Source organism: Triturus cristatus, chromosome 4_1, assembly GCF_964204655.1.
Source record: "Triturus cristatus chromosome 4_1, aTriCri1.1, whole genome shotgun sequence".
Classification (NCBI taxonomy): domain Eukaryota; kingdom Metazoa; phylum Chordata; class Amphibia; order Caudata; family Salamandridae; genus Triturus; species Triturus cristatus.
In genome coordinates this window covers 1,114,419,477-1,114,440,869 of record NC_140585.1, presented here as the reverse complement: position 1 = coordinate 1,114,440,869, position 21,393 = coordinate 1,114,419,477, and the positions used below count along the sequence as shown (strand labels likewise).

At 49.0% G+C, this 21,393-nt stretch overlaps 1 protein-coding gene across 2 annotated transcripts in view; it reads left to right on the top strand.

Annotated features, from left to right (window-relative positions):
* The window catches only part of PRKAR2B (protein kinase cAMP-dependent type II regulatory subunit beta), a 343,470-nt gene that overhangs the window by 248,253 nt on the left and 73,824 nt on the right, over positions 1-21,393 (top strand). For both annotated transcript variants that reach the window (XM_085654132.1, XM_085654133.1), the window contains exon 6: positions 2,064-2,217. In XM_085654132.1, the coding sequence (XP_085510258.1) occupies positions 2,064-2,217 (154 nt within the window). The remainder of the gene's footprint in view (positions 1-2,063; positions 2,218-21,393) is intronic.

The following is a 21,393-nucleotide window of genomic DNA, read 5'->3' as shown; positions in this document are numbered from 1 at the left end:
CAAATTTGACAGAGAAGCTTGTGAATCCTCATCTTCAGAATCAGTACAGGAGAAGAGGAAAATTCCAGTGGACTGGTGGACAGTGGGCTGGCTGCCTTAAGGCTGATGGACTCTTGGATCCCCAACACATCCAATCCAAAGGTGGCTGAAAGGAGCTGTTTATTTAGGAGCAGATACTGAAAAATAATGCCTGTGACCACTGGGTCAGACCTCGAAGTATTGGAAGTTCAGTGAGTTGGTCTTCAAAACTGCATATAAACACTATTGGCCTCCTTCTAAAATGAGTAATTTCACACCACTAGATTTTTCACCTTGCGGGGTGAAGATTTACTCATTTCAGGAACTGGCATAATTCTTCCAAGTTACACCTGGAAACATGCTTAAATCACATCTTCCCAAGAATAATCACAGACTCTTTTGTGAATTCCCTTTGCAGCTGAAAATACAAACACATACATTCTCACATTTGAAAAACTTAGAGCAAGCACACATGCACTTGCTAACTCTCATGTATTTTAGTACCACAAGAAGAATCATTCCCCCTGTGGAGAGACCCCTTTTGTAATACCCTCACCAGTTTTGGTAGGAGATCCTTTCTGCTTTGAACTCTCAAAACTTTCCCAATTTTGAAAAGCTCTTTTGCTCTAAGAAAGTCAGGCTGTTTGAATGTATATATATGACTTACAGTAGTAAATAGTTTTACCATTGAAGCTCTATGGCTTTGTAGCAGGTATATTTGGAAAATAGTTATGAAATTCTTTTTTTGGCTCCATTTATGTACAAATCATTTGGGAGAGACCCCCATAACTCCACAGAGGACGTCTAGCTGTAGGATTTTAGAATCCGGTCCATTCCTGCCTAAAATTCCCAGGTTACCACCTCCCAGGTTTAACTTTGCATAGGAAATGATGCTTGGCGTATGAATATAAATTCACTGCTTGGTGAAGGGAATAATCTGTAACAGTTAATTCACAAAGCTTTCTTTCATTGACGTTATCAATTTTCCATCTCTTAGTTGAAAAACAGCTTCGACTAAAGGTTATGGAAGTTGAAAACTCAGCAAGAAACATCTTGGCTCTCATCAAACAAGATGAATCTCAGGAAGACAAGTTTCACAAAAAAAAATCACGTTCTCCCTGTGGCCCATTTTGCAAATAGGAGGTGTGATTGATGGCAGTAGTACACTGAAGACGCGGTGGGATTCAGTGGAGCAGAGCCAATGTAGGGTCCTTCTTGGGGGTGAAAGCGCAAGGTGGGGTCGTTGATAGGGTGATAGGTAAGAGGTGGTTAGCTGTAATGGGACACCCATGCGCCCCCTAAACACCACTGTTGTCCCAAAGAGCTGCTTTCTTCCTCTTGCACTGCTAATACCTAAAACATCTAATTCTGCTTGTGACAGTGTGAGCCCCACTAAGCCTGGTTCTGCAGTCCTTAGCGGGGCAAGTTTCACATGACCATGCCATACCCTCATGGAAATGAGCATCCACAGCAATGGGACTGCAGTGGTGTGCTCCCCTGGTGGGATTCCATTGCTCATGGAAACACCACACACCTATCCAGAGATGATGAGTGGTACTCTTGCCCAAAACATGATGTGGTCTATGGATTGATGCTTATAAGAGGAGTTATACTTGGCTATATCCTTATAAAAAGGTAGACAAAACAAATGTAACCTGCTTGATGTGGGGAGTCGTGCCTCAAGTGGAGGAAAAGAGTCAACAAGTGATAAATGCATTTGCCACAACTCTTGGGGTTCCAAAGTTACAGGTAAATAGCTTTCTCATTGGCGGAATCAGTGTCTATCCCTAAGCCTGTCTTAGCACCCGAAAAAGTTCTGCACTACAAAGCAGTTGATTGTCATTCAGCACTGTCGAACTGCTCGACAGTTTCAAGAAATAACTTTCATAATTTTTAATTAAAATTGTGTAGGAAAGGTAAACCTCTTTGAAGGAGTGTGCATCATGGTGTATTTTGTTAATTGCGGTCGACAGCATGTTTTTTTGTAATTCTTTAGCTTGCATTATCTTTGGCTTTAAAAATTATTCATCACATTTTATCAACAGGGGAACTTATGATATATGTGTAAAATCTGATGGTGTTGGGAGGTGCGTTGGCATTTACGACAACAAAGGAAGCTTTGGCGAATTGGCGCTAATGTACAATACACCTAGAGCAGCTACAATTATTGCAACATCTGTAGGTTCAATATGGGGGTTGGTAAGTATGACTGCCTTTCCTAAGCATAATTTGTTTCGCATTCTTTCAAAAACACTGTATTAATGTATGTTATAATTAAAAAAAAATTGTTTTGACTGAGCTACTATGGGGTAAGGAACAGAATTTTCATGTCTGTGTTACATATTCTGATTGTGATACGCACAGAAAAGTCAGTGATGACTTTCTTGTAACAAAGTTTGAATAAGGTAGGACCAAGTCATGTTTGAGCAGAGTAGCACTCCCTAAGCTAGTTAGACCACTTTGAATTGAAATTGAAGGTGGAACTGGGGGGCCCTTGAGGGATATGGAGTGGGTGGAGCGTTGGCTGTACCCCAGGGAGGTGATGATATACTTAGAGTTGAGTCTGGTTCAGTTAAAAACTTCCTTCACGTATCTCTTCCTCATGCATACAAACATTTACATTTACTAGGGCAATTGATGAAAGACAGTGGTCAGAAAGGAATATTCATTCATTCATACATTGTGGAGTTTCCCGATGGTTCAATGGTTATGTAAAAAGGTTATGGTTCGGCTCACACTGATCTTGGGGATCTCTTTGGAGAATAGAGGTAAACTCATGTTAATGTATCATCAATGGGATGAACAAGCCCCCCACATATGCCACAGACTTGTCTGTAATATTGGCTTTTTAGTAACATGTAGAGACCTTGGTAGTTGATTGGGGAGGTTCAACAATACGTGGGATTGAATCCTGGTGCTCAAACATGGATTGGTGTATTGCAACAGAGAGTTCAGCATATGCAAGTCGTAGCTTCCTATGGCAATTTCACAAGGTTTGGAGTCAGTTGGTTAGATACTTTGGCCTTGTTGATTGATACATCCGATTGATGAATGTGGATGCCTTCCCAATTCTTGTTACAACCTTGATTCTTGCGGATGTGTCCAAGAGGAGGCAACCTATTGTGTTTCTTAAGCATTACTTTCCTGTTTCACTGAATACTTCCAGGTCACATATTGCTTTCTTGATGTGCAACCAACCTTATAATGGTTGTACATTTTAGACATTTATGTGTTATAGATTTAAAACTCAATAAAATTGTTTTGGAAAAAGATTGTCTTCCTGAAATCAACCCTGGAGACAACAAGGGTGTTGACCACTAATTTTAGATAGCCGGTGCTGGCCTAGACTTGCTCCCCAATGTTGCATCTCAATGTTGTCTTCTAAATGTCAATGCTGTCACGTTCCTTCCTGGCTCTGTATTGGTTCAGTATTCCCTACCCCATTGTAGTTTTCCATACTTTGAACTGTCTTGGAAACAATTATCTGCTCTGCATCAGTTTTTTTTCTGACATTACCCTATAACCCTCCAAGGCTTTTTTTCTCTTTTTTGTCCTCATTTGTGCAAATAACAGGGATAAAGGAGGTGTCTGGGGTCTTATTTCTCTCTGTACCATCTTGAGTCTGGTTTTGTATCCTGGGGGCCCTTTGTTCCAGTAGACCCCTTTCATCCTTTCCCATTGGATCCAACAAAAGTGGAACTGCTTCCTAGGGCCACTGGTGCAAGCTCCCTATTTGTGGATTATTGCAGAAATGCATAATCATTGGACGTTATACTGTCCCTTGTCCCATAAGATCTGTACCATACTTCCCTTACCAGATATCCCAACAGCCTACCTTCTTGCTAGGCCTCCGCCATCTGTCCATTTTCTTTATTCCCTGGACTGAGGTTACCTATTCTTCGTGCATAAGCAAGATGTTAGATACCCACTAAATGCAGATCTCCCTCCTGGTCAGTAGGATCAAAATAAAAAGCAGATTTTTATGCTTAATGCTTAATTTTGCCTTAATTTCATTGCAGCCGGGTAGCCCAAATATAGTTAGCTCTGTGCTTACCTCTATGTTGTGACCCATCACATCTGTAAGTGTCTTACCCACATCTTACCAGAAACGTTGGAGCTGGGGGCACTGCCTAAACATGTGTATGTCGTCAGCTTTTTCTTCTCCACATTTAGGGCAGCACTTCACCTCTTGCTTGCTCATCTTTGTTAGCTTCTTAGGCGTCCAGTAAGCTCTGTGCGCTGTAAATAAATGATTCTTCCTGAGGGGTGCAGCTTTGACAACATACCAACATGTAGACATTGATCTTGCCATATGTCAGAACGCTCCAGCGTCGGCAGATCTCTCCCCCAGACGTCTGCTGGCAAGGTGCTTTCCCTATCCTCTGCTGTTATTAAGCTCCATTACCATCATGCTACTTCCTTTCTTTTCATCAAACTATCTTGCATTGTTTCCTCTAGATCTTTGTTTCCGGGCTCTTTTTTTTAAAGTGAGTCTACCCAGCTCTTGAGCTGATAGTATTTGAATTTTTATGTATTGCCATTTGTCCTTGAAGAGAGCTGTTCCCAGCCTATTAGTTTGTTTGCCTCCATTAGTTGACCCCATTTCATTATGCCTTCTTGCCTTTATGTTCATGCAAGTGAATCTTTCGGGCAGGCCGGAGTCCCTAGAGAGTCCCAGATTGTTGTACATTCACTATAATATGGTATCATTGTAGTTCTCCTAACCTGGTACCATATTTTGCAGGCTGAGTAGAGTGTCTTCAGCATCACTTTATTGTAAAACTTTGATGGCCAAATTTATACAGGAAGAAGCTGCCTTCGGATTCGTCATAGCCAACAAATGGGGTGGACATGTTAGCTGTTCTCCTAATAGTACTCTTGCATTTTTTTATTGGAAGGCCCTATAGTATTGGTAAAGCTTTTTTTAACACATGCATGCACAGGATGTGCTATCTTTACTGGGAGATTGTTTACATGGTTATAAGTTGCCCTAGTGCTGACAGAAGATTCCCTAGACCGAACACAGGATTATTATTTGTAAATGCATTTGGTATGAGTCTCCTACAAATTGACCATGATCCCTCTCTATACTCAAGACAATTGCTTAATTGGACTTACTCGTCTCATTACCTACAGTGTTGCTGTAAGGTAATGTGATCAGTCCCTAATCTGTTTTAAAAGTGTAACTTGTATTACAAAAGTTCAAATACAATCATAGAGTAAATCAAAACAAGGCCTCTCTGTACCGGATTAGGTTGTTTATCTAATTCAGACATAGGTCATTATATATAGAGCAAACTATGCAGTGCTCATGAAGAGTGACCATGTAAATATAAACAATAAATAAAACAAAAATCCTAAGGATGTAATTACAATCACAAAAATGTCTAGAAGAGATTGTGTCCAGTGGTAGTATAAGTACTTCCTGTCAGTCTATTTTGCATAACACCCATGGGAGGGGTGTAGGGTTTTCAACCCTGAATCACTTGTTGGGTTTCATCAGGACCAAATTACAACCTTGAAACTTGTACAGAGTTTTGTTAATTATTTATGTGTACATGGTCACTCTTCACGAGCACTTTGTTGTCGGCACCATGTTTTCCACTGTATATAATGCATTGCATCTGAATCAGATAAATTACCTAAACTGAAACAGAGAGAATAAGCTTTGCTTTCATTTTTTAGGTCTCGTCTGGCGTTATGCGAGGGCTTCTTGGAATCAATACTGTTCCAGAAGTTCGCTTTCTGCTCCGCCCCTAATTTCTATTGGTGCGCGTCATTTTGTGTCACCAAATATGGTAAACAGGGTGTTATGATTGTCCCGGAGGCTTTTTTGTCCCTCCTGGTTACCACCCTGTCCACGTTTCGCCCTCCCCCCACCCAGACTGGATCGTTTAATTGCAGCTTCACACACTCTTCTTTAAAAGGCCGTAAGCACTCTTTTATTTTCATTTTGAGCACGATCTGCTTTGGCTGCGCTTGTTTCTTTAAGCGCGGTCAGGTTTGGCTGGGCTTGTTTCTTTAAGGGGCCGCTTTCAGTGCAGGACACGCTGATTTCAATGGCCGCGGCGCTCCGCTCACCCGACATAACGTATCCAGCGCACCCGGCGCACCAGTATTGGCACAGACAGTCTCCCATTTAATTTTTTAAACAGCGTGGTACGCCACGCTTTATCTTTAACAATAGCCCTCGTCTTCCAAGCGTGTCTCTAAGAGCCAGGAATGCAGGCTCTAAATATGTCTCGTTTTAAGCCTGCACAGTAGTCGCCGCCCTTCATTTTCCCAAGACCCCGAACAAACCATTGTTATGAGGCTTTTAGAGATGTCACTGGATTGTTGACTTCACCACCTGGTTGGCCCTTTAACACGCTTCCGGGTCACAGCTAAATGGCATCATGCCTCAGCTTGCATTGTAACTTTCCTGTTGCGAGCTCTGCTGCTATCTGTCCCTGTTTACTTTGCTCCCTCCCGTTATCCGTGTTCACTTTGCTCCGGCCCCCTCTCCGCGGTAGTTTGTGTTGGCTTTCCAGACCCCCACCTCCCATTGTCCGTGTTCAATTTCTTCCTGCCCCCTCCCGTTGTTTGTGTTGTCTTTACTCCTGTACCCATCTACCCTTCGCGTTTTCAGTGTTGTCTTTACTCCCTCCCCTCGTCTTTTTTGTCTTTACACCCTCCCCTTTACGTTGTCTGTATTGTCTTTACTCATGCCCCCGCTCCTGTCGTCTGTGTTCTCTTTACTCCCGCCCCCTCCCGTTCTCTGAGTTATCTTTACAACCATTTTCCTGGTGTGAAAATGCTTGTCCTCTCAACTTACATCATTTGCAAAGCTCTTTAACACCTTGGGCATATGTTCCCGCTGTAAATAAAAACAAAAAAACCCCTAACTAATGCAATTAATGAACCTTAAAAGCACGCTTGCGCTAAAAGTACTTTCAGTTTTAGTTCCTCACTTACTGGAATTGCAAGCTGGCCTCGGCTGCAGGATCTCCTGAAGGTCGGTATCCTGGGAGTGACTGAGCTCGGGTAGAATCTGGAGCCGGCCTTTGTCTGACTAGGGATCCGTCCAAAGAGAAGGAAGTCCACGTGACTCCCCATATGAAGCCTGAGTCGGGGTGCTCCCCTCGGGCGGCCTGCAGCTGGCTTGCATACTGGCTACAAAACTGGGTGCAGCAGATTTTTCAATTTCAAAATGTCTTGAAATCAAGATTGATTTCAAGACAAGCTGTGCCTCCCGCCACTCTGGCACCCGGAAGCAAAACCCGTCCAGTCCTTGGAGCCTCCCACACTGTCAACTCGCTGCCCCCGCACAATACCCAAACAAATACATTCATTTTTTTTTTTGAGAACTTTTATTAACCATAGTTGCATCGATTGGCAATGTACAATTCTGCGACAGAGCACCAGGTCAGCAATGTTCGGGTACATACAGTCAAATGTTTAAACACAGCCGTTTAGCCGACAACCCGGAGGTCCGGCGGCGGAGCTCAGTTGTACCTAGATAGAGGATTCAGGTGTGTACATTGCGTGTAAGCGAATCGGTGGTGTTTTTCTGATATGTGTCGCGTTGTTTCTCAGCTAAAGCGCATTGTCCGCGTGTGAGGGGGGCGCTTCGTATCCGCCCGCTGCGCATCATTGTCAGCTAGCTCCTGGGCTCGCAGAAGGATGTGTGCTGGGTGCTGGGTTGTCCGTCAAGCGCCCTGATGTGTGGACATCGGAGTCCCGGTGGCCCGCGTGTAGCGTGGGGTGAAGCGCGTCATGGAGGTTGCAGCGTAGTTCGCAAGGGTGCGCGTGGCGGCCGTTGCTATAATGGAACACATGTTTTGCTAGGGAGCGTAGTCAGTCGCCGAGTTGTGCCCCGGGTGTGCAACGTAAACTTTAGGGATCAAGGTCAGGGTCGAGAACTCGGGTAGTGGCCAGAAGTAGAAGGGTGAGGGGGGGGGGGGAAAAAAGGAGATCCGCGTGCAGCAATGTGTGAGGAGAGAGGGGCTGTCCAGCAGGGCGTAGCCGGTCGCCCGGGGAGCGCGTCGAGTGGCCGATCGTGAGGGAGGGGAGAGGGGGGGGGGGGAGAAGAGGGGGGGGGGGTCGTCATTGTGCGTGCCCTCCCAGGTAGCAGCGGCAGTAAGTCCCGCGCGTGCGCCAGAGCACAGCGCAAGAAGTATCTGTCAGTAGTAGCCTGTCGCGCGGTATGTGAGATGTGTCAGGGGAATATGCAGGTCGAGGGGGCCAGGAGCTAACCGCACCGGGGTCTCAGACATGTTGCCAGCGATCTAGTAGTGTATCAGTGTCCGCCTAGTGTTTAGGTTATCCCACGGGTTCGGCAGGCCGTCTGAAAGGTGGCGAGGAGGTCATCCCAAAGGTGAGCGATGGGGTACTGCCTGAGTCCCGCAGTTTCCTCACGGAGGAGCACTGCGCTTTCCGCCTGCGCCCAGTTGACGAAGGATGCCCTCCAGTGCCTGATGTGCGGAGGGGCCGTCGCCTTCCAGTGCTTGGTGAGCAAGCGTTTGGCTGTAACAAGTCCCATGTCCCAAAAGCGCGCCTGTACTCTGTTCGCTTTTGTGCGCTTGTACAGGCCCAAGAGACACGCTTCCCACGTGCGTGGCAGTCGTCCATCCGCGCCGCGCTCGATCAGTGACAGCACGTCGCTCCAATACGTCTGCACGTCAGCGCAGTGCCAGAGCATGTGCAAAAGGTCCGCTCCTGGTGACAAGCACCGCGGGCAGGCGGCATCCGTGCGCAGGAAATATTTATTGATCTTCTCCGGGGTGAGATACGCTCGCTGCAATATGTAATATTGTATGAGCTTGAAGCGGGGGTTGCGTGGAACGTTAACCGGGCTGGCCAGTATCATCGCCCATTCTTTATCTGTCCAGTCTCTGCCCCTGTCCGTCGCCCAGCGTTCTCTTAATGTCGAGGTGGTCAGTCGTGAGTGTGCGAGGAGTGCCTGCACCAGCCAGTGTATGACGTGTGCGCCACTGCCCATAATATGCAGATATTGGATGAAGGTATGCGTCGGCAGCTCCGTCGTCATGTCGCCCCAAGAGGCCGAGAGCGTCTGCATGAGGGAGGCATGCAGGAGAAACTGCCCTGCCGGGAGCGCCGTGCCGTCCGTCAGGGCAGCAAACGTCAGCAAGTCGCCGTCCTCATACAGGTCACCTAGCGTATCTACACCTGCCTGTTCCCACCCTGCCAAATGGGCCTCCGTGAGGGGTCCCGTCGGGCTAGGCATGCCCAGTAGTGGTAACTCCGGAGCGTACGGTGTGGTCGTGCGGGTGAGGCGAAGGCACCTCTGGAAACACCTGCGCGCCACCGCCAGGTAAATCTGGGAGGGGCAGGGCGCACGAGTCAGCGGATGGAACAGCGTGTGGACTTGCGTCCGCGTCCAAGCAACCGCGTGTGAGGCAGTGTCCTCTAGCTGCTTGCCACTCAGCCACCCCGCCACCCATTGCATCTGCGCTGCAAGATAATATAGCTCCAGATTGGGGACCGCTAGTCCCCCAGAGTCAGCAGGCATGTACAGTTTGGCCAGTGCTACCCGCGGCCTTCCCTTGTTCCAGATGAGGGTGCGCAGCAATACCTCCAGGTCGCGGAATATTCTGACGGGCACATACAAGGGCAGGTTTGCAAAGTAGTACAAGAGGCGGGGCAGCACTATCATTTTGGTCAGTGCTACCCTGCTAGGCACGCTGAGGGGCAGGGTGTTCCAGTAGCTAACCTGCGTGCGCACGGATGTGATTGCTCTGAGGAGATTCCCATCTAGGACGTCCGTCGGGGACCTGTAGATCCGTATCCCCAGGTAGCGGAAGGTGGTGGGGTACCACCGCAGCCTGTCTCCTCCCAGTCGGACGTCGCACTCAGGTGTCTCCGAGCCAAAGGGGTAGGCTCCCGACTTGGCCCAGTTAACCCTCAGGCCCGACAGTGCTTCGAAGGTGCGGAAAACGTCAGCGAGGGAAGCAGGGATGGCGGTCATGTCTCTGACGTATAGCAGCAGGTCATCTGCATATAGGGACACCGTGTGTAGGCCGTCCGGCAATGGGATTCCCCATTCCAGTCCGTGCGCTCGGAGCGTCGCAGCCAGGGGTTCCATTGCCAGTGCAAATAGCAACGGCGACAACGGGCAACCCTGGCGGGTGCCTCTGCGGACTCGGATGGCGGCCGAGAGGATACGACCCGTGCGGACCCGGACGGTCGGCTCACTGTAAAGCAGGGCGATCATGGCGTTATAGCCGCCCCCCAATTGGTACTTCTCCGCAACCGCCCTTAGGTATGGCCACTCGACGGAGTCGAAGGCTTTCTCCAAGTCCAGTATCAGGCATCCCGCCCTGGGCCACTGCCGCGTGGCGTATTCCTGTACCCGGAAGAGCCTGCGGATGTTGTGGGAGGTATGGCGTGTGGGGACGAACCCATTTTGGTCCCGGTGTACAAGAGTGGGTACGTGAGGGGCCAGCCTCCTAGCCAGTGCAGAAGCAAGAATCTTATAGTCTGTGTTTAGAAGAGCCAGTGGGCGGTAAGAGCCCACCCGCGTGCCGTCCCTGTCCGGCTTAAGTATAGAGACCAGCGTGGCTTCGTTCAATGTTGGGGGCAGGGCAGCGCCCTCCGCCGCCGCCGCGTACATGCGCAGGAGCTCCGGGATTAAGATATCCGAGCCGGCCTTGTAGAATTCAGCCGGTAGCCCGTCCGGGCCCGGAGTTTTCCCGTTGGAGAGCTGAAAGATGGCCTCTCTAAGCTCGTCCGCCTCCAGTGGAGCGCCGAGTTCGTCTTGCTGAGCGATAGTCAATTGCGGCATCGGCAGAGGGGAGAGATAGTCTGCAATAGCAGCGTAGGGAACCGCGAGCCGGGAGCGGTACAATGCGGTATAGTGGGCAGTAAAAGTGTCATGGATGCCAGCTTGCGTGTACTCCAGTTCCCCACCCTCGCCCAGTATGGCCATTACCGGCTTGGAGCGGGCATCCCGCGAAATCAGCCACGCTAGAAGCTTGCCTGGCCTGTCACCAAGGCGGTGAGTCCTCGCCGAGTGTGCCGCGTAGTTGACATGGCGAAGTCGCTCCAGGAGGCGTGTATGTTCCGAGCGGGCGTCCTGTAGCGGGCCCTCGTCTCCCTCCGCCGCCTCCTCCTCCCGCGTAAGTAAACTCGTTTCCAGCCTAGTGAGATCTCCCTCTAGTTGGTGTCTGATCTGCCCCTGGGTGCGCAGACAGTGACCCCGTATCACGGCTTTGAAGGCATCCCACTCCACCCTCGAGTCCGTTGCTGTGCCAGTGTTGTCCTCGAAGTACTGCGCAGTACGCTCGAGTAGGGCAGCACGAAAAGCCGCATCTAGTAGCAGCGCTGGCTGCAGGCGCCATGTGGGGACAGGGGGGTGTGGGTGGGCCCAGGCTACGGACATGAAGTGCGGATTGTGGTCTGAGTGTGTGCGGCCCATGTATTGCGCGTCCGTCACATGAGGTAGGAGGTCTGTGGATACCATGAAGCGGTCTAGGCGGACGTACAGGTCGTGAGCGCCAGAGTAATAGGAGTACGACCGCGTCCCCGGATTGCGCTGTCGCCAGACATCGTGTAAGTCCCATTGCGCAGCCCACTCCAGCAACGCCTTCGTGGCTCCCCTGGTAGGGGCGTTCGCGGGGGGTGGGAAGGAGCGATCCAGCGTGGTGTCTAAGGTGCAATTATAGTCGCCCCCTATAATCCACGAAGTGTCATGCCAGGGCGCCATAGTCGTTGATAGCCGCGCCAGGAAGCCTGCTTGTTCGATGTTGGGGGAGTAAAGGGACATCAACGTGATAGGATGACCATCTAGCCTGCCTCGCGCGGCCGTGTATCTGCCCTCGCTGTCTATCGCAATGTCTGTGGCCTCCCACGGGGTCCCCGGGCGGATCCATATCAGTGTTCCACGCGCGAATGAGGAGTATTCCGTGGCGTAGAGTTGTCCCCGCCATCTACGGTGTAGTGTCCGCACCTCAGCGCCGTTCAGATGCGTCTCCTGAAGCAGCGCTACGTTAATTTTGTGCCGCTTTAGGTACGAATAAATATGGTAGCGCCTAGCCGGTGTGTGCATCCCCCTGACATTCCAGGTGCATATTTGGGTACTAGCCATTACTGTCCTGTGTGTGGGGGTCTCCCTCCGCCCCCAAAAGCGCATCCCCCCATCTCAAGGGCCCCCCGGGGCCAGCAGCCCGCACCCGCTGCGTAGCTACAGCTAGTGATGTGCATGCAGTGTCGTGATCTCCAACAGGGTGAGGGAAGAGGGAAGAAAGGGTGCATAGAAAGTCGAAACATGGCAACTAAATAAAGAGAGATGAGAACTTGTAGAATACCAAAAGGTCGGCTGCACAACAGGTCGCCGTCCAAACACTCAAGCGAGTTTACGAACTAGACAGTCTCGGGGGGTGGGTGAAGTATCTTCTGAACAACAACGGAAGCAATGTAGGTTCGGAAGCGCCTCGCATGCCTCCCAGGCGTTGTGTACATGTTGCTGCCGGTCGGCGGGCGTCCGATGGCCATAGTTCACGGCCGCAGCAGCTGCGCGCCCAGCCATCATGTCAGCGGGGGGCCGGGATGCCCATGGAGAGGGGGGGGGGGGGGGAAGGGGGAGGGCGCGGGCACTCTCCCCCCCACGACCCCCCAATAGTAACAAGCCGAGCATGCGGCAGTAAAAGGTGTCTCTGCATGAGTGTGAATCAGGTGTGTAGGCCGTGCGGCCATAAGTAGAAATTGTACTTACAGTGTCCGGCCCCACAGGCGGGCCCCCCCTCAGCGCCGTCAGCGTAGGTGCCTAGGCCTTTCAAGCAAGTTCAGGTCCGTAAGGGGCCATCTCGTAGGGATTCGGGAGGTCGGCAATGTACGTCAGGTGGCATCACATTTCCGGGGCACCTCAGCCAAAGAGGTCCACTGTTTGCGGTGTGACCTCCGGGGGTCCTCCAGATTCCTGTGTGTCCGGGATGCCGTAGATTGCCTCGTCGTCCGTTGAGTGGGCCGTCGGGCTGGCGTCCGGCCGAGCCGACGACGCCGGAGAGTTGCTAATCTCTGCCACCCTGCGCAGGGCGTCCCGCTGCTCCTGATGAACAAGGTCCGCTGGCGGGGAGTGGCTCGGTGTCCCGCCGGTTGGCGGCGGTGTGGGCGACCCGCGGTGGCGTCGTCGTCTTGGTCCCCTCGGTCTTTCCATCGCGCCTGTTCCCGTCGTCCGTCGCGGCGCGGCTGGCATTCCGCCATCAAGCCAGGCCTCCGCGTCTTCGGGACTCGTGAAGAAATGGGTTTTGTCGTGTGCCACCACTCGCAGTTTGGCTGGGAAGAGCAGCGAGTACTGGAGGGCCGCTTCACGCAGCCGTCGTTTGATGGGCAGGAAAGAGTGTCTTTGCCGCTGTACTCGCGCCGTGTAGTCCGGGAAAAACATCACTGTCGCGTTGTCAATGGTAATGTCCCCTAGGTTTCTGGCCCCCCGCAGGATGGCATCACGGTCCCTGTAGTTGAGGACTCGGAGGAGAAACGGCCGAGGATTAGAGCCCGGAGGTGGTGGTTTCGCGGGGACGCGATGGGCCCTTTCCACCACGAAGTGCGGGGAGAGCGTGTTGTCCGGTAATAGGTCCCGTAGCCAGTCCTCGACCTTGCGGACAGGATTCGCCCCTTCCCATCGCTCCGGGATGCCCACCAGGCGGATGTTGTTCCTTCGTGCCCGGCCTTCCGCGTCCTCAGCCCTTCCCTCTAGTAGTTCCACCCGGTGTAGAAGGTCGCTCACCCCGGCTTCTGCTCGTTTCGTCGCTGGCTCGACCTCTGCCATGGCGTCTTCCAGCGCGGTGGTGCGCGTTTGCAGCTTTTTGTGGTCGGCTCTGAGGTGCGTCAGGTCAATTGCCACACTGTCTATGCGGGTCTCCAGGGAGGCGCGCGTCTGCTGTAGCGATTCCTCCATCCTCTCCATGGCCGCCAGGACACTGTCCAGTTTCGCCGTCACATGGTCCGTATCCATCGCAGGCCTCGTTGGCTCGTGGCGCCTCTTCTCCGCCGTCAACCCCGGTCCGGAGCGGGTTCGCACCCCTCTAGGCATGGAGCCAGCAGCGCGCGGAAGGCGACCCCCCCTGTCGTCGTGGGGTAGGGGGGTGCTGCTCCGTTGATGCCCTGCTTCAGCGGGATGGGGGCGGCTCACCTCGCCGTGTCTCACCGTCTCAGCCAGCCAGGCCGTGTCGTCCTCGCCGCGTGTTCAGGGGCTCAGCCAGTGGGGGGCTCAGTCGCAGCCGGGTCAGCTCTCAGTGTCCCTCTTCTAGTCCGCGGGGCGCCCCTGAGTCCTTCTTCCCGCGTCGGCTCGTATCGTAGCACGTGGCGCAGGGGTCGCGTTGCGTGTGTGCGCCAAGGAGGCCCAGGTCTGCGCTCCCCCAGCGGTTCCAGGGCTCCGTGGGTGGTGACAGCGTGTGTTGGCACCGTCTTTTCCGTGGCGTCACAGGGGGGTCCCCAGGTGAGTTCAAGCGTGGCCTCCCCGTCGCCAGTCCGCCCTCGTCGCAGTCGTGGGCCGCCGCTCGGCATCGCGGTAGCTCCTCCTCAGCCTCGGGCCTAAGGGACAGGGCAGCGCCCCGGTCTCGCGTAATCGCGAGCCGCGGCCGCGCGTCCTGTAGAGCGGTCACGGCCTCGTCCGTGGGGCCGGCGCGGTGTTCCACCGCCGATTCGCCTCAAACTTGGCCAGGTGGCGGAGAAAGCTCCGTGGAGGGCCCGCCGACCAAATCCGCAACGTTCAGGATTGTTGCAGCGGAGAAGCGGCCCGGGGCAGGAGGGCTCGATCGGGAGCTCTACCCGGGCACGTCCGCTTCCATCGCGTGCTTAGCCACGCCCCCCCAAACAAATACATTCATATATATGCTATGCCAATACAGCTCCCACGCCAGCACTGGCTGCAGTCAGGTAATATGTTGGCAGTGTTTCTGTCCAGACCTAGGCTGGTCGCTTGTTGGTATTGTTGCTCCTAACAGTATGTATGACCACAACATTCCTCCTTGTATTTTGATAATGTGTTTTTGGCTTTACCCCTCACCACACTGCGAACTGTTACACGCCGGTAAGGTTTTCTCGACAGTATGTTTCCAAACACGTAGGACTGATTTTATGAGTGTGGCCTCTCGTTGCAGGGCTCATGGTTGCAGCTGAACTGATTGCATGAGTTTGGAGCTTTGGCTACTTCCGTATGGACATACTTTCATGGCCATACCTCTATCCATGCCTAGCTTGCATGTTTGTAACTTGGTGTGCATAGTGCCTATGCATTTCCTTCCTGGCTGCTAGTTACTCATAGAACCATACCATTACTTGTTTGCATTTTTTGATCAAATTACGCTTGCCGTCAGCTTGCAGTCACCTAGATCTTTGCTGTTATTTTTCAATGGCCGTACTTATGCCATTATGTATATTGTTTACAAAAAACCACACAAAGGTATCCTATGCCAGTCGCCCACCTGCGCTTCTGACTTTGAGGCTTTAGTCTTTCATAAAAAATAAAATACCTCTGGGACACCACAGTTTCCTTTTATATTGCATGTAGGAACACAGCGGTGCCTAATAGGTAGAACAACAACACGCTACCCTTGGAGTGTGACGACAGGAACACATGTTCCCCGTGCTTTCCTAAGAGACAGCACCCTGAGACAAGCATTAAAAATGCCATAGGTCTTGCCTTTCATTAAGTTAAAGCCATCTGCTTAGCTATACAATACCATTAGCAAAGCAAAATGGCTTTTACTTAATCAAAGGCGAGACCTATTGCATTTTCAATGTTTGTTCTATGATTGTATTTGAACTTTTGTATTCAAAGTTACAAATTGGGAGCAGATTAGCGATTGATCACATTACCTTAGATGAATACTTTAGATAATAAGGCAAATGAATACCACATGACAACTCTCTTGAGTATGTAAGTATTACCCTAGTCCCTGTGGGCATATGTGGTTCTCCTTGTTTAGTTTACACACAGGACTCCTGTATGGCAGAGTGATCTCATAATTTCATAAATATTTATAATGACAAATGTGGAGTCTCAGGTACCCATCACAAAAGAAATAGCATCTACTTTTGTAAACGGTGTTGTTCTCACAGGTGGCGATTTCTGTGCTGTAACGGATTGCATAAAGAAATCTCTGTCCTTCCGCAGGGCTCCAAAAATCAAGCAGAGCAAATGTGACAAGTTAACAAGATTTAAAGGCATTTTTATTGATCATTCACTTTGTGAGCAACAAAGATGCCTTTAAATCTTGCTCTCTTGTCACATTTCCTCTGCTTTCAGGGAAAGAGGTCAAAAGTCAGTTTGTCTTCCTACTCACCAGAAAGAGTGAGTGGGACCTAAAAATAGCTCGTCCTAATTGAATCAGGCTCGCAAATGCGAGCGGGCGAGTGGATTTTTCGAGCCCTGTTCCGGGTAGGTGAAGAGAGGGAAGAGGCCAAATATTCCCGCCCTCCAATTTATTTCCAGCATCATAGTGGTGCCAAGAGCTAGAAATATCTCTGAGGGGCAGAGTGGAGCCCTATTTTATGCCCCCCACTGCCAGTGATATACAGGTGCGCCTGCTAGTGTGATCTATTATTTCAAGCATTCTACCCATCACTTTATTTTATACTTCAGTGTGATACCCTGAGTGCATAGGATATGCCCAGGTGTGGGTTTAGTGTAGGGCTCACTGAGCCACTGGAACCAAGCTACATCTTACTGATGATGATCCAGTCAGGGAAAATCTGCTTTTGGGTTACTTGTGTTCTGGCTCAGGGAAGACCTGGCCCGGCAGTTCATGCTGAACTATTCCTATTCGAGCAGGGTCAAAAATCATTTCTAAATGGCTGGGACCAAACAGAGACGGCATGGTGCGCAAAAGCAAAATAACAACTGACTGGAATACACCCGAGTAATTGTCAGTGGCTGAGATTAATTCAAGCATTCCACCTATCACTTTTTCGTATGCTTCAGTGTGATCCCCTAAGTGCAAAGGGTATGCCCATATGTGGGTTCCTTTCATAGATCACAGATTGTTGTTACCAGTCTGCGGGAGTGCAATGAAGCTAATCCTTTTCACCTCCATAAAGAGACCAAGATCTCTAATTGCAACAGAATTCATAGCAGCCCATAAATAGGGATAAGGGGAAATGGGAAAAGAGAGAAAGCACTGAATCTACCTATGGAAGTCTGTAAAAAAACAATATCAGATTAGGAAAAAAAAACCTTTATAACATTTAAGTCATGTGAACGGCCTTTACCTAATTACGTAAGAAGTCCTCTAACTCAGCCCTTTCTTCTCAAAGCTTGAGAATGTGAAATGTTGGAATGTTTAACCCTGGAGAGTGATGGTCACACTATGCAACTCCACAAATGAAGGAGTGTTTGGCACACTAATGTATTGTCTGTTGTCCATGGGGGATGGAAAATGTATCCACACATTTCCTGTTGAAGCAGTCTTTTCCCATTCTTCAACCATGGTTAGGATGGCTAGCCAGTTCCAGTTCATCGCTGTAGTATAGCCCAATCTGGGTCCATCCCTGTTGGCTACAGGAAACTAGACCCTGCCCTAACCTCATACAGGTGAGGGGGGCAGCTGAAGCTACATAGAAGTGCACATTAGAAAAGGTAATATAACAATGAGGACTGAGCCCAGTGCTGAGTGAATGGGAAGGAGGCAACAAAGGCTTGTTGTTCCATGTAGATGTGGTAACAGACAGAATTGTGAAACTCCCTATTTGTTCTTTAAAGAGAATAAGGAGGCAGATAAACAGTAGCTCTTAAGAAAGTAAGACCTCACTAAGTAGGCATCCCGGGCCATGTCAGAGTCTATGACTTGCCTCAGTTAGCTTTGTTTTTCATTCCTGCCACAAGACAGTCCAGAAAACATATTCATTTAACCATTTGTTTGAAAAAGAGGCGTTTCAGCAGTTAAATGCTGAATTTAACACTATTACTTGTGTGTTCATTTTGTGCTTCTTTTCTACACACCATTAGTTTTCGACTCTAGTTTTCTATTAAAAATGTAAAGAGTAAGGCAAGCAGATAATTTAAAATTCAAGAGTTCAGAGTCCATATTATGTAAAGGTCGTACTGTCCTTGTTTGTGCCACAGCCTTTAAAATAGGTGTGCCGGCGCAAACAGGGATAGTGCGCCATATTACAATTAGTGTGTGGCCCCGCATTAAGTGTATTAAGTGAAATACACAGCAGTTGCTGCAAAGCTGCTCCGCGTTTCACAGAGCTGGCGGCATGCGGACACCCAACCCCTTCCTGTGCATGGCCTTTGGCCCTGCCATCTCCCTGGTAAGCACCCAACCCGGCTGCTGGCAGAAGCGGGCCACCTAGAGCACCCACATTTTTAAAATAAGGTGAGGGCCACTGGGGGGTGGGCATAGCTTCCACAGCCCTTGAAAACTCTTCGGCCAGCCCCAATCCTCGGTGCTGGTGGGATCCAGTTACAAATTTGCTTCCACACAGTGTGAGCAAACATTTTTCTTGGCCCACACTCCTCCACCTCTTCCTCTCCTGTCCTACCACTGCACAGATATGAGGCTGCCATCCAGTCCCAGCAATCAACCAATTATTATGATGTCTGTTTGCTTGGCAGAGCCTCTGATCAACAAATGTCCAACAATCCATGCTGTTGTTTTAGGTAGAGAAAAGTACCAGAAACACAACCTGCAATCACATTAGCATAACAGGAAAGAAACATAGTTATCATGCTACTTAAACCTTGCATCAGGCCGTATTTATTGCTGGCAACAGTCTGACCTCCAACGATCAATGGTCCATATGTCCTTTTTTTTAAAAAGCCCAGCCTGTCCACCTCAGTTGCAGCCCCTGTCCCAAATGAATGTGTTGCAAAGCCCAGAGCTGGCAAAGCGAACGTCCTGAACCCACTGAAAGACTGGAATGCCAATAGTCTGCTCCTATCCTTTTGACAAAAAATTAACTCTTGAGAAAAACGCTAACCCCTAGAAATCATGCCAATCTTTCAATGAGCATTAATGTTCATCAGCAATTTTTGTAAACCTTCACAAATAACCCTTGCCCTACTAATCTGTTTTAGACTGCCTCATATAGATAAAACATAATTCCGCCGTGCCTCTTTTCTCAAGAATTCTGTCCTATGTGAGAAGCTCAGCAGTTTAGTAACCCAAAATGCCTCAAAAGCAACCTAGCCATACACAAACGAAATCAAGAAACCTCAGAATTTGAGTGGCAGCACTCGCCTATAACCCCTAAAACATTTGTCAGTATTTCACCCCTAATTGGTCACTTCAGATCCCTACCCAAACGTATTTCCTTTGCCAAACACTCCATCATCCTCCTACTCAAGAAAAGCAGCGCCTGCCAATTTACCTGGCTGAGAGGTGTAATTGTATCAATTTTACTATAAGATGCACTTCATCCCTCTTTTATGCCAATTCCTTCTTTGAATTTGCTCGCTGCCGCACACCACTAGCCAAAAACTCCAATCAGGTCTGCAATGTCATTCCTCTTCATGAATGCTGCCAAAGACTTTACCACCAGCTCAGCACCCTCACCCCCTTTACTTCCATATTTCTGATGGCATTCATGTTTTCTCAGCATCTGCTCCCAGCACCAGGCCACAGAATCTCTCTCACTGAACAAAACAAAGCATCTGACTTTGTCTGGCTCTAAGTAAAATATTGAAGTGCAAACAGCTCAACTTGAAAACCCTCATCATATTCCGGTGCCCAAATTTTGAAGGAATATTGGTCTTCCATAACTGCCTCTCTACACAAAGCTATACAAGTGTCCATTCCTTTAACGGAAAAATGAGTTCTATTACATGATGTTACTGATCTCCAAAATCTCACAAACCATACAAGACGATTGATAGCTTCTGCACTCACTGTAGGAAACATTTGTATATTAAGACATTGGAGAACACCACAATGCCCTACACATGATGAATGGCTTATTGAAATGTATAAAATAGCATCATATGAAAAACTCATTTATAGATTGCAGGACAATGTTGGAACTTTCATCCAAATTTGGAACCCCTTTCTAGCTAATAAATGTTCTATTTCTGGTAATATTTCAGATTTTTCTTCTAATTAGGAAATACAATAAGGGAATCACTTATTTTTTCATTTCCTTATTAATTCATTACCATCATTATTTATATTCATGCTGTTGATGTTATCATTAGGACTGTTGATGCTTTAGCCAGTAGCACTGTTATTTGAATTAGGACTTACTGTTCACCTATTTGAAATTGTTGAGTTAGTGGGAATATCTTCACCTGAAATATTATATTTGTATGATATTATCGCTACTATCTTCCAACTAGCTATAATACAAGGTTTACTACATATTGTATACTATCTTTATTATCTCCTCCCTAGTCCACCTTTCCTATTTCTTCCTTTCCAGGTTTTATGAGTACATCAACTATTGTATCTTTTGATATCTGTATTTCCTTTTTTTATATTTAAAAATCTGAGAAGGTAACATTTCATAGTAATTTATTGTGTGGCCATAATTTGATTTGTTTATACTCCTTTTTTTAATGTATTGTTTATAAACTGACATGTACTTCTCAATAAACATATACCAAAGAAAAAAAGAAAACCCTCATCAATCTTATTGCTCTAAAATCTCTTGCCTTCGGCCCATTAAGCAAATCAACTACAATCTGAGCGCCCATATTAAACATCACTTTCGGATCAGCCAAGTCCCTACCCAGCAAACCCAAAGCTATCAACAAAGCACAGAATTCCACAAAGGCAATACTTCTTCCTTCCCTTATCCAACGTATTTGACCAACTTTCTGCTCATGACATACTGTCCAGGAAGACTGCAGTCTCCTGCCGCGTCAGAATGCATGTGCACCTACCACATTAGTTCTTGATCTAATGCTCACATCATTCTATTAAAATTGGTCAAAAATGACTTTTGACTTTCAAAGTGTGAGGTCTGCATTCAAACCAGCTAAACAGCTTACCCTGTGATGAGGGAGTAAATATCTGCGTCCTTTGTATGGGGGACTGGAAAACGCAGGGTGACCCTGGCAACACTAAGAGGACCCTCGACGGAACGGGGGCTGGCTGTCCCTGACTTTGAGGCATACTACCTGGTAGGGCAATTACAGAAACCTAAGCAGTGGGTAGCAGGGAGACTTACACCAGATAGGGAAGCAGGTCCTTTCACCCCTGAGATAGATGCACTAATATGAACCTTGCTGAGAACCGCAAGGGCACAACACGCATACACGAATAAACATAAAGTAATACAGCGGTGCTGGAATAGATGCCTCCAGAGGACACGGACTAGACACCCCTACTCACCAGAGCCCCCGCTGACCGTGCTCCGTGCGCTACCACATGGGCGCAATGGAGAGCACTAGAGGACTGGGAGCAGGCAGTGGTCACGATAATGGGGGACCTATATAGG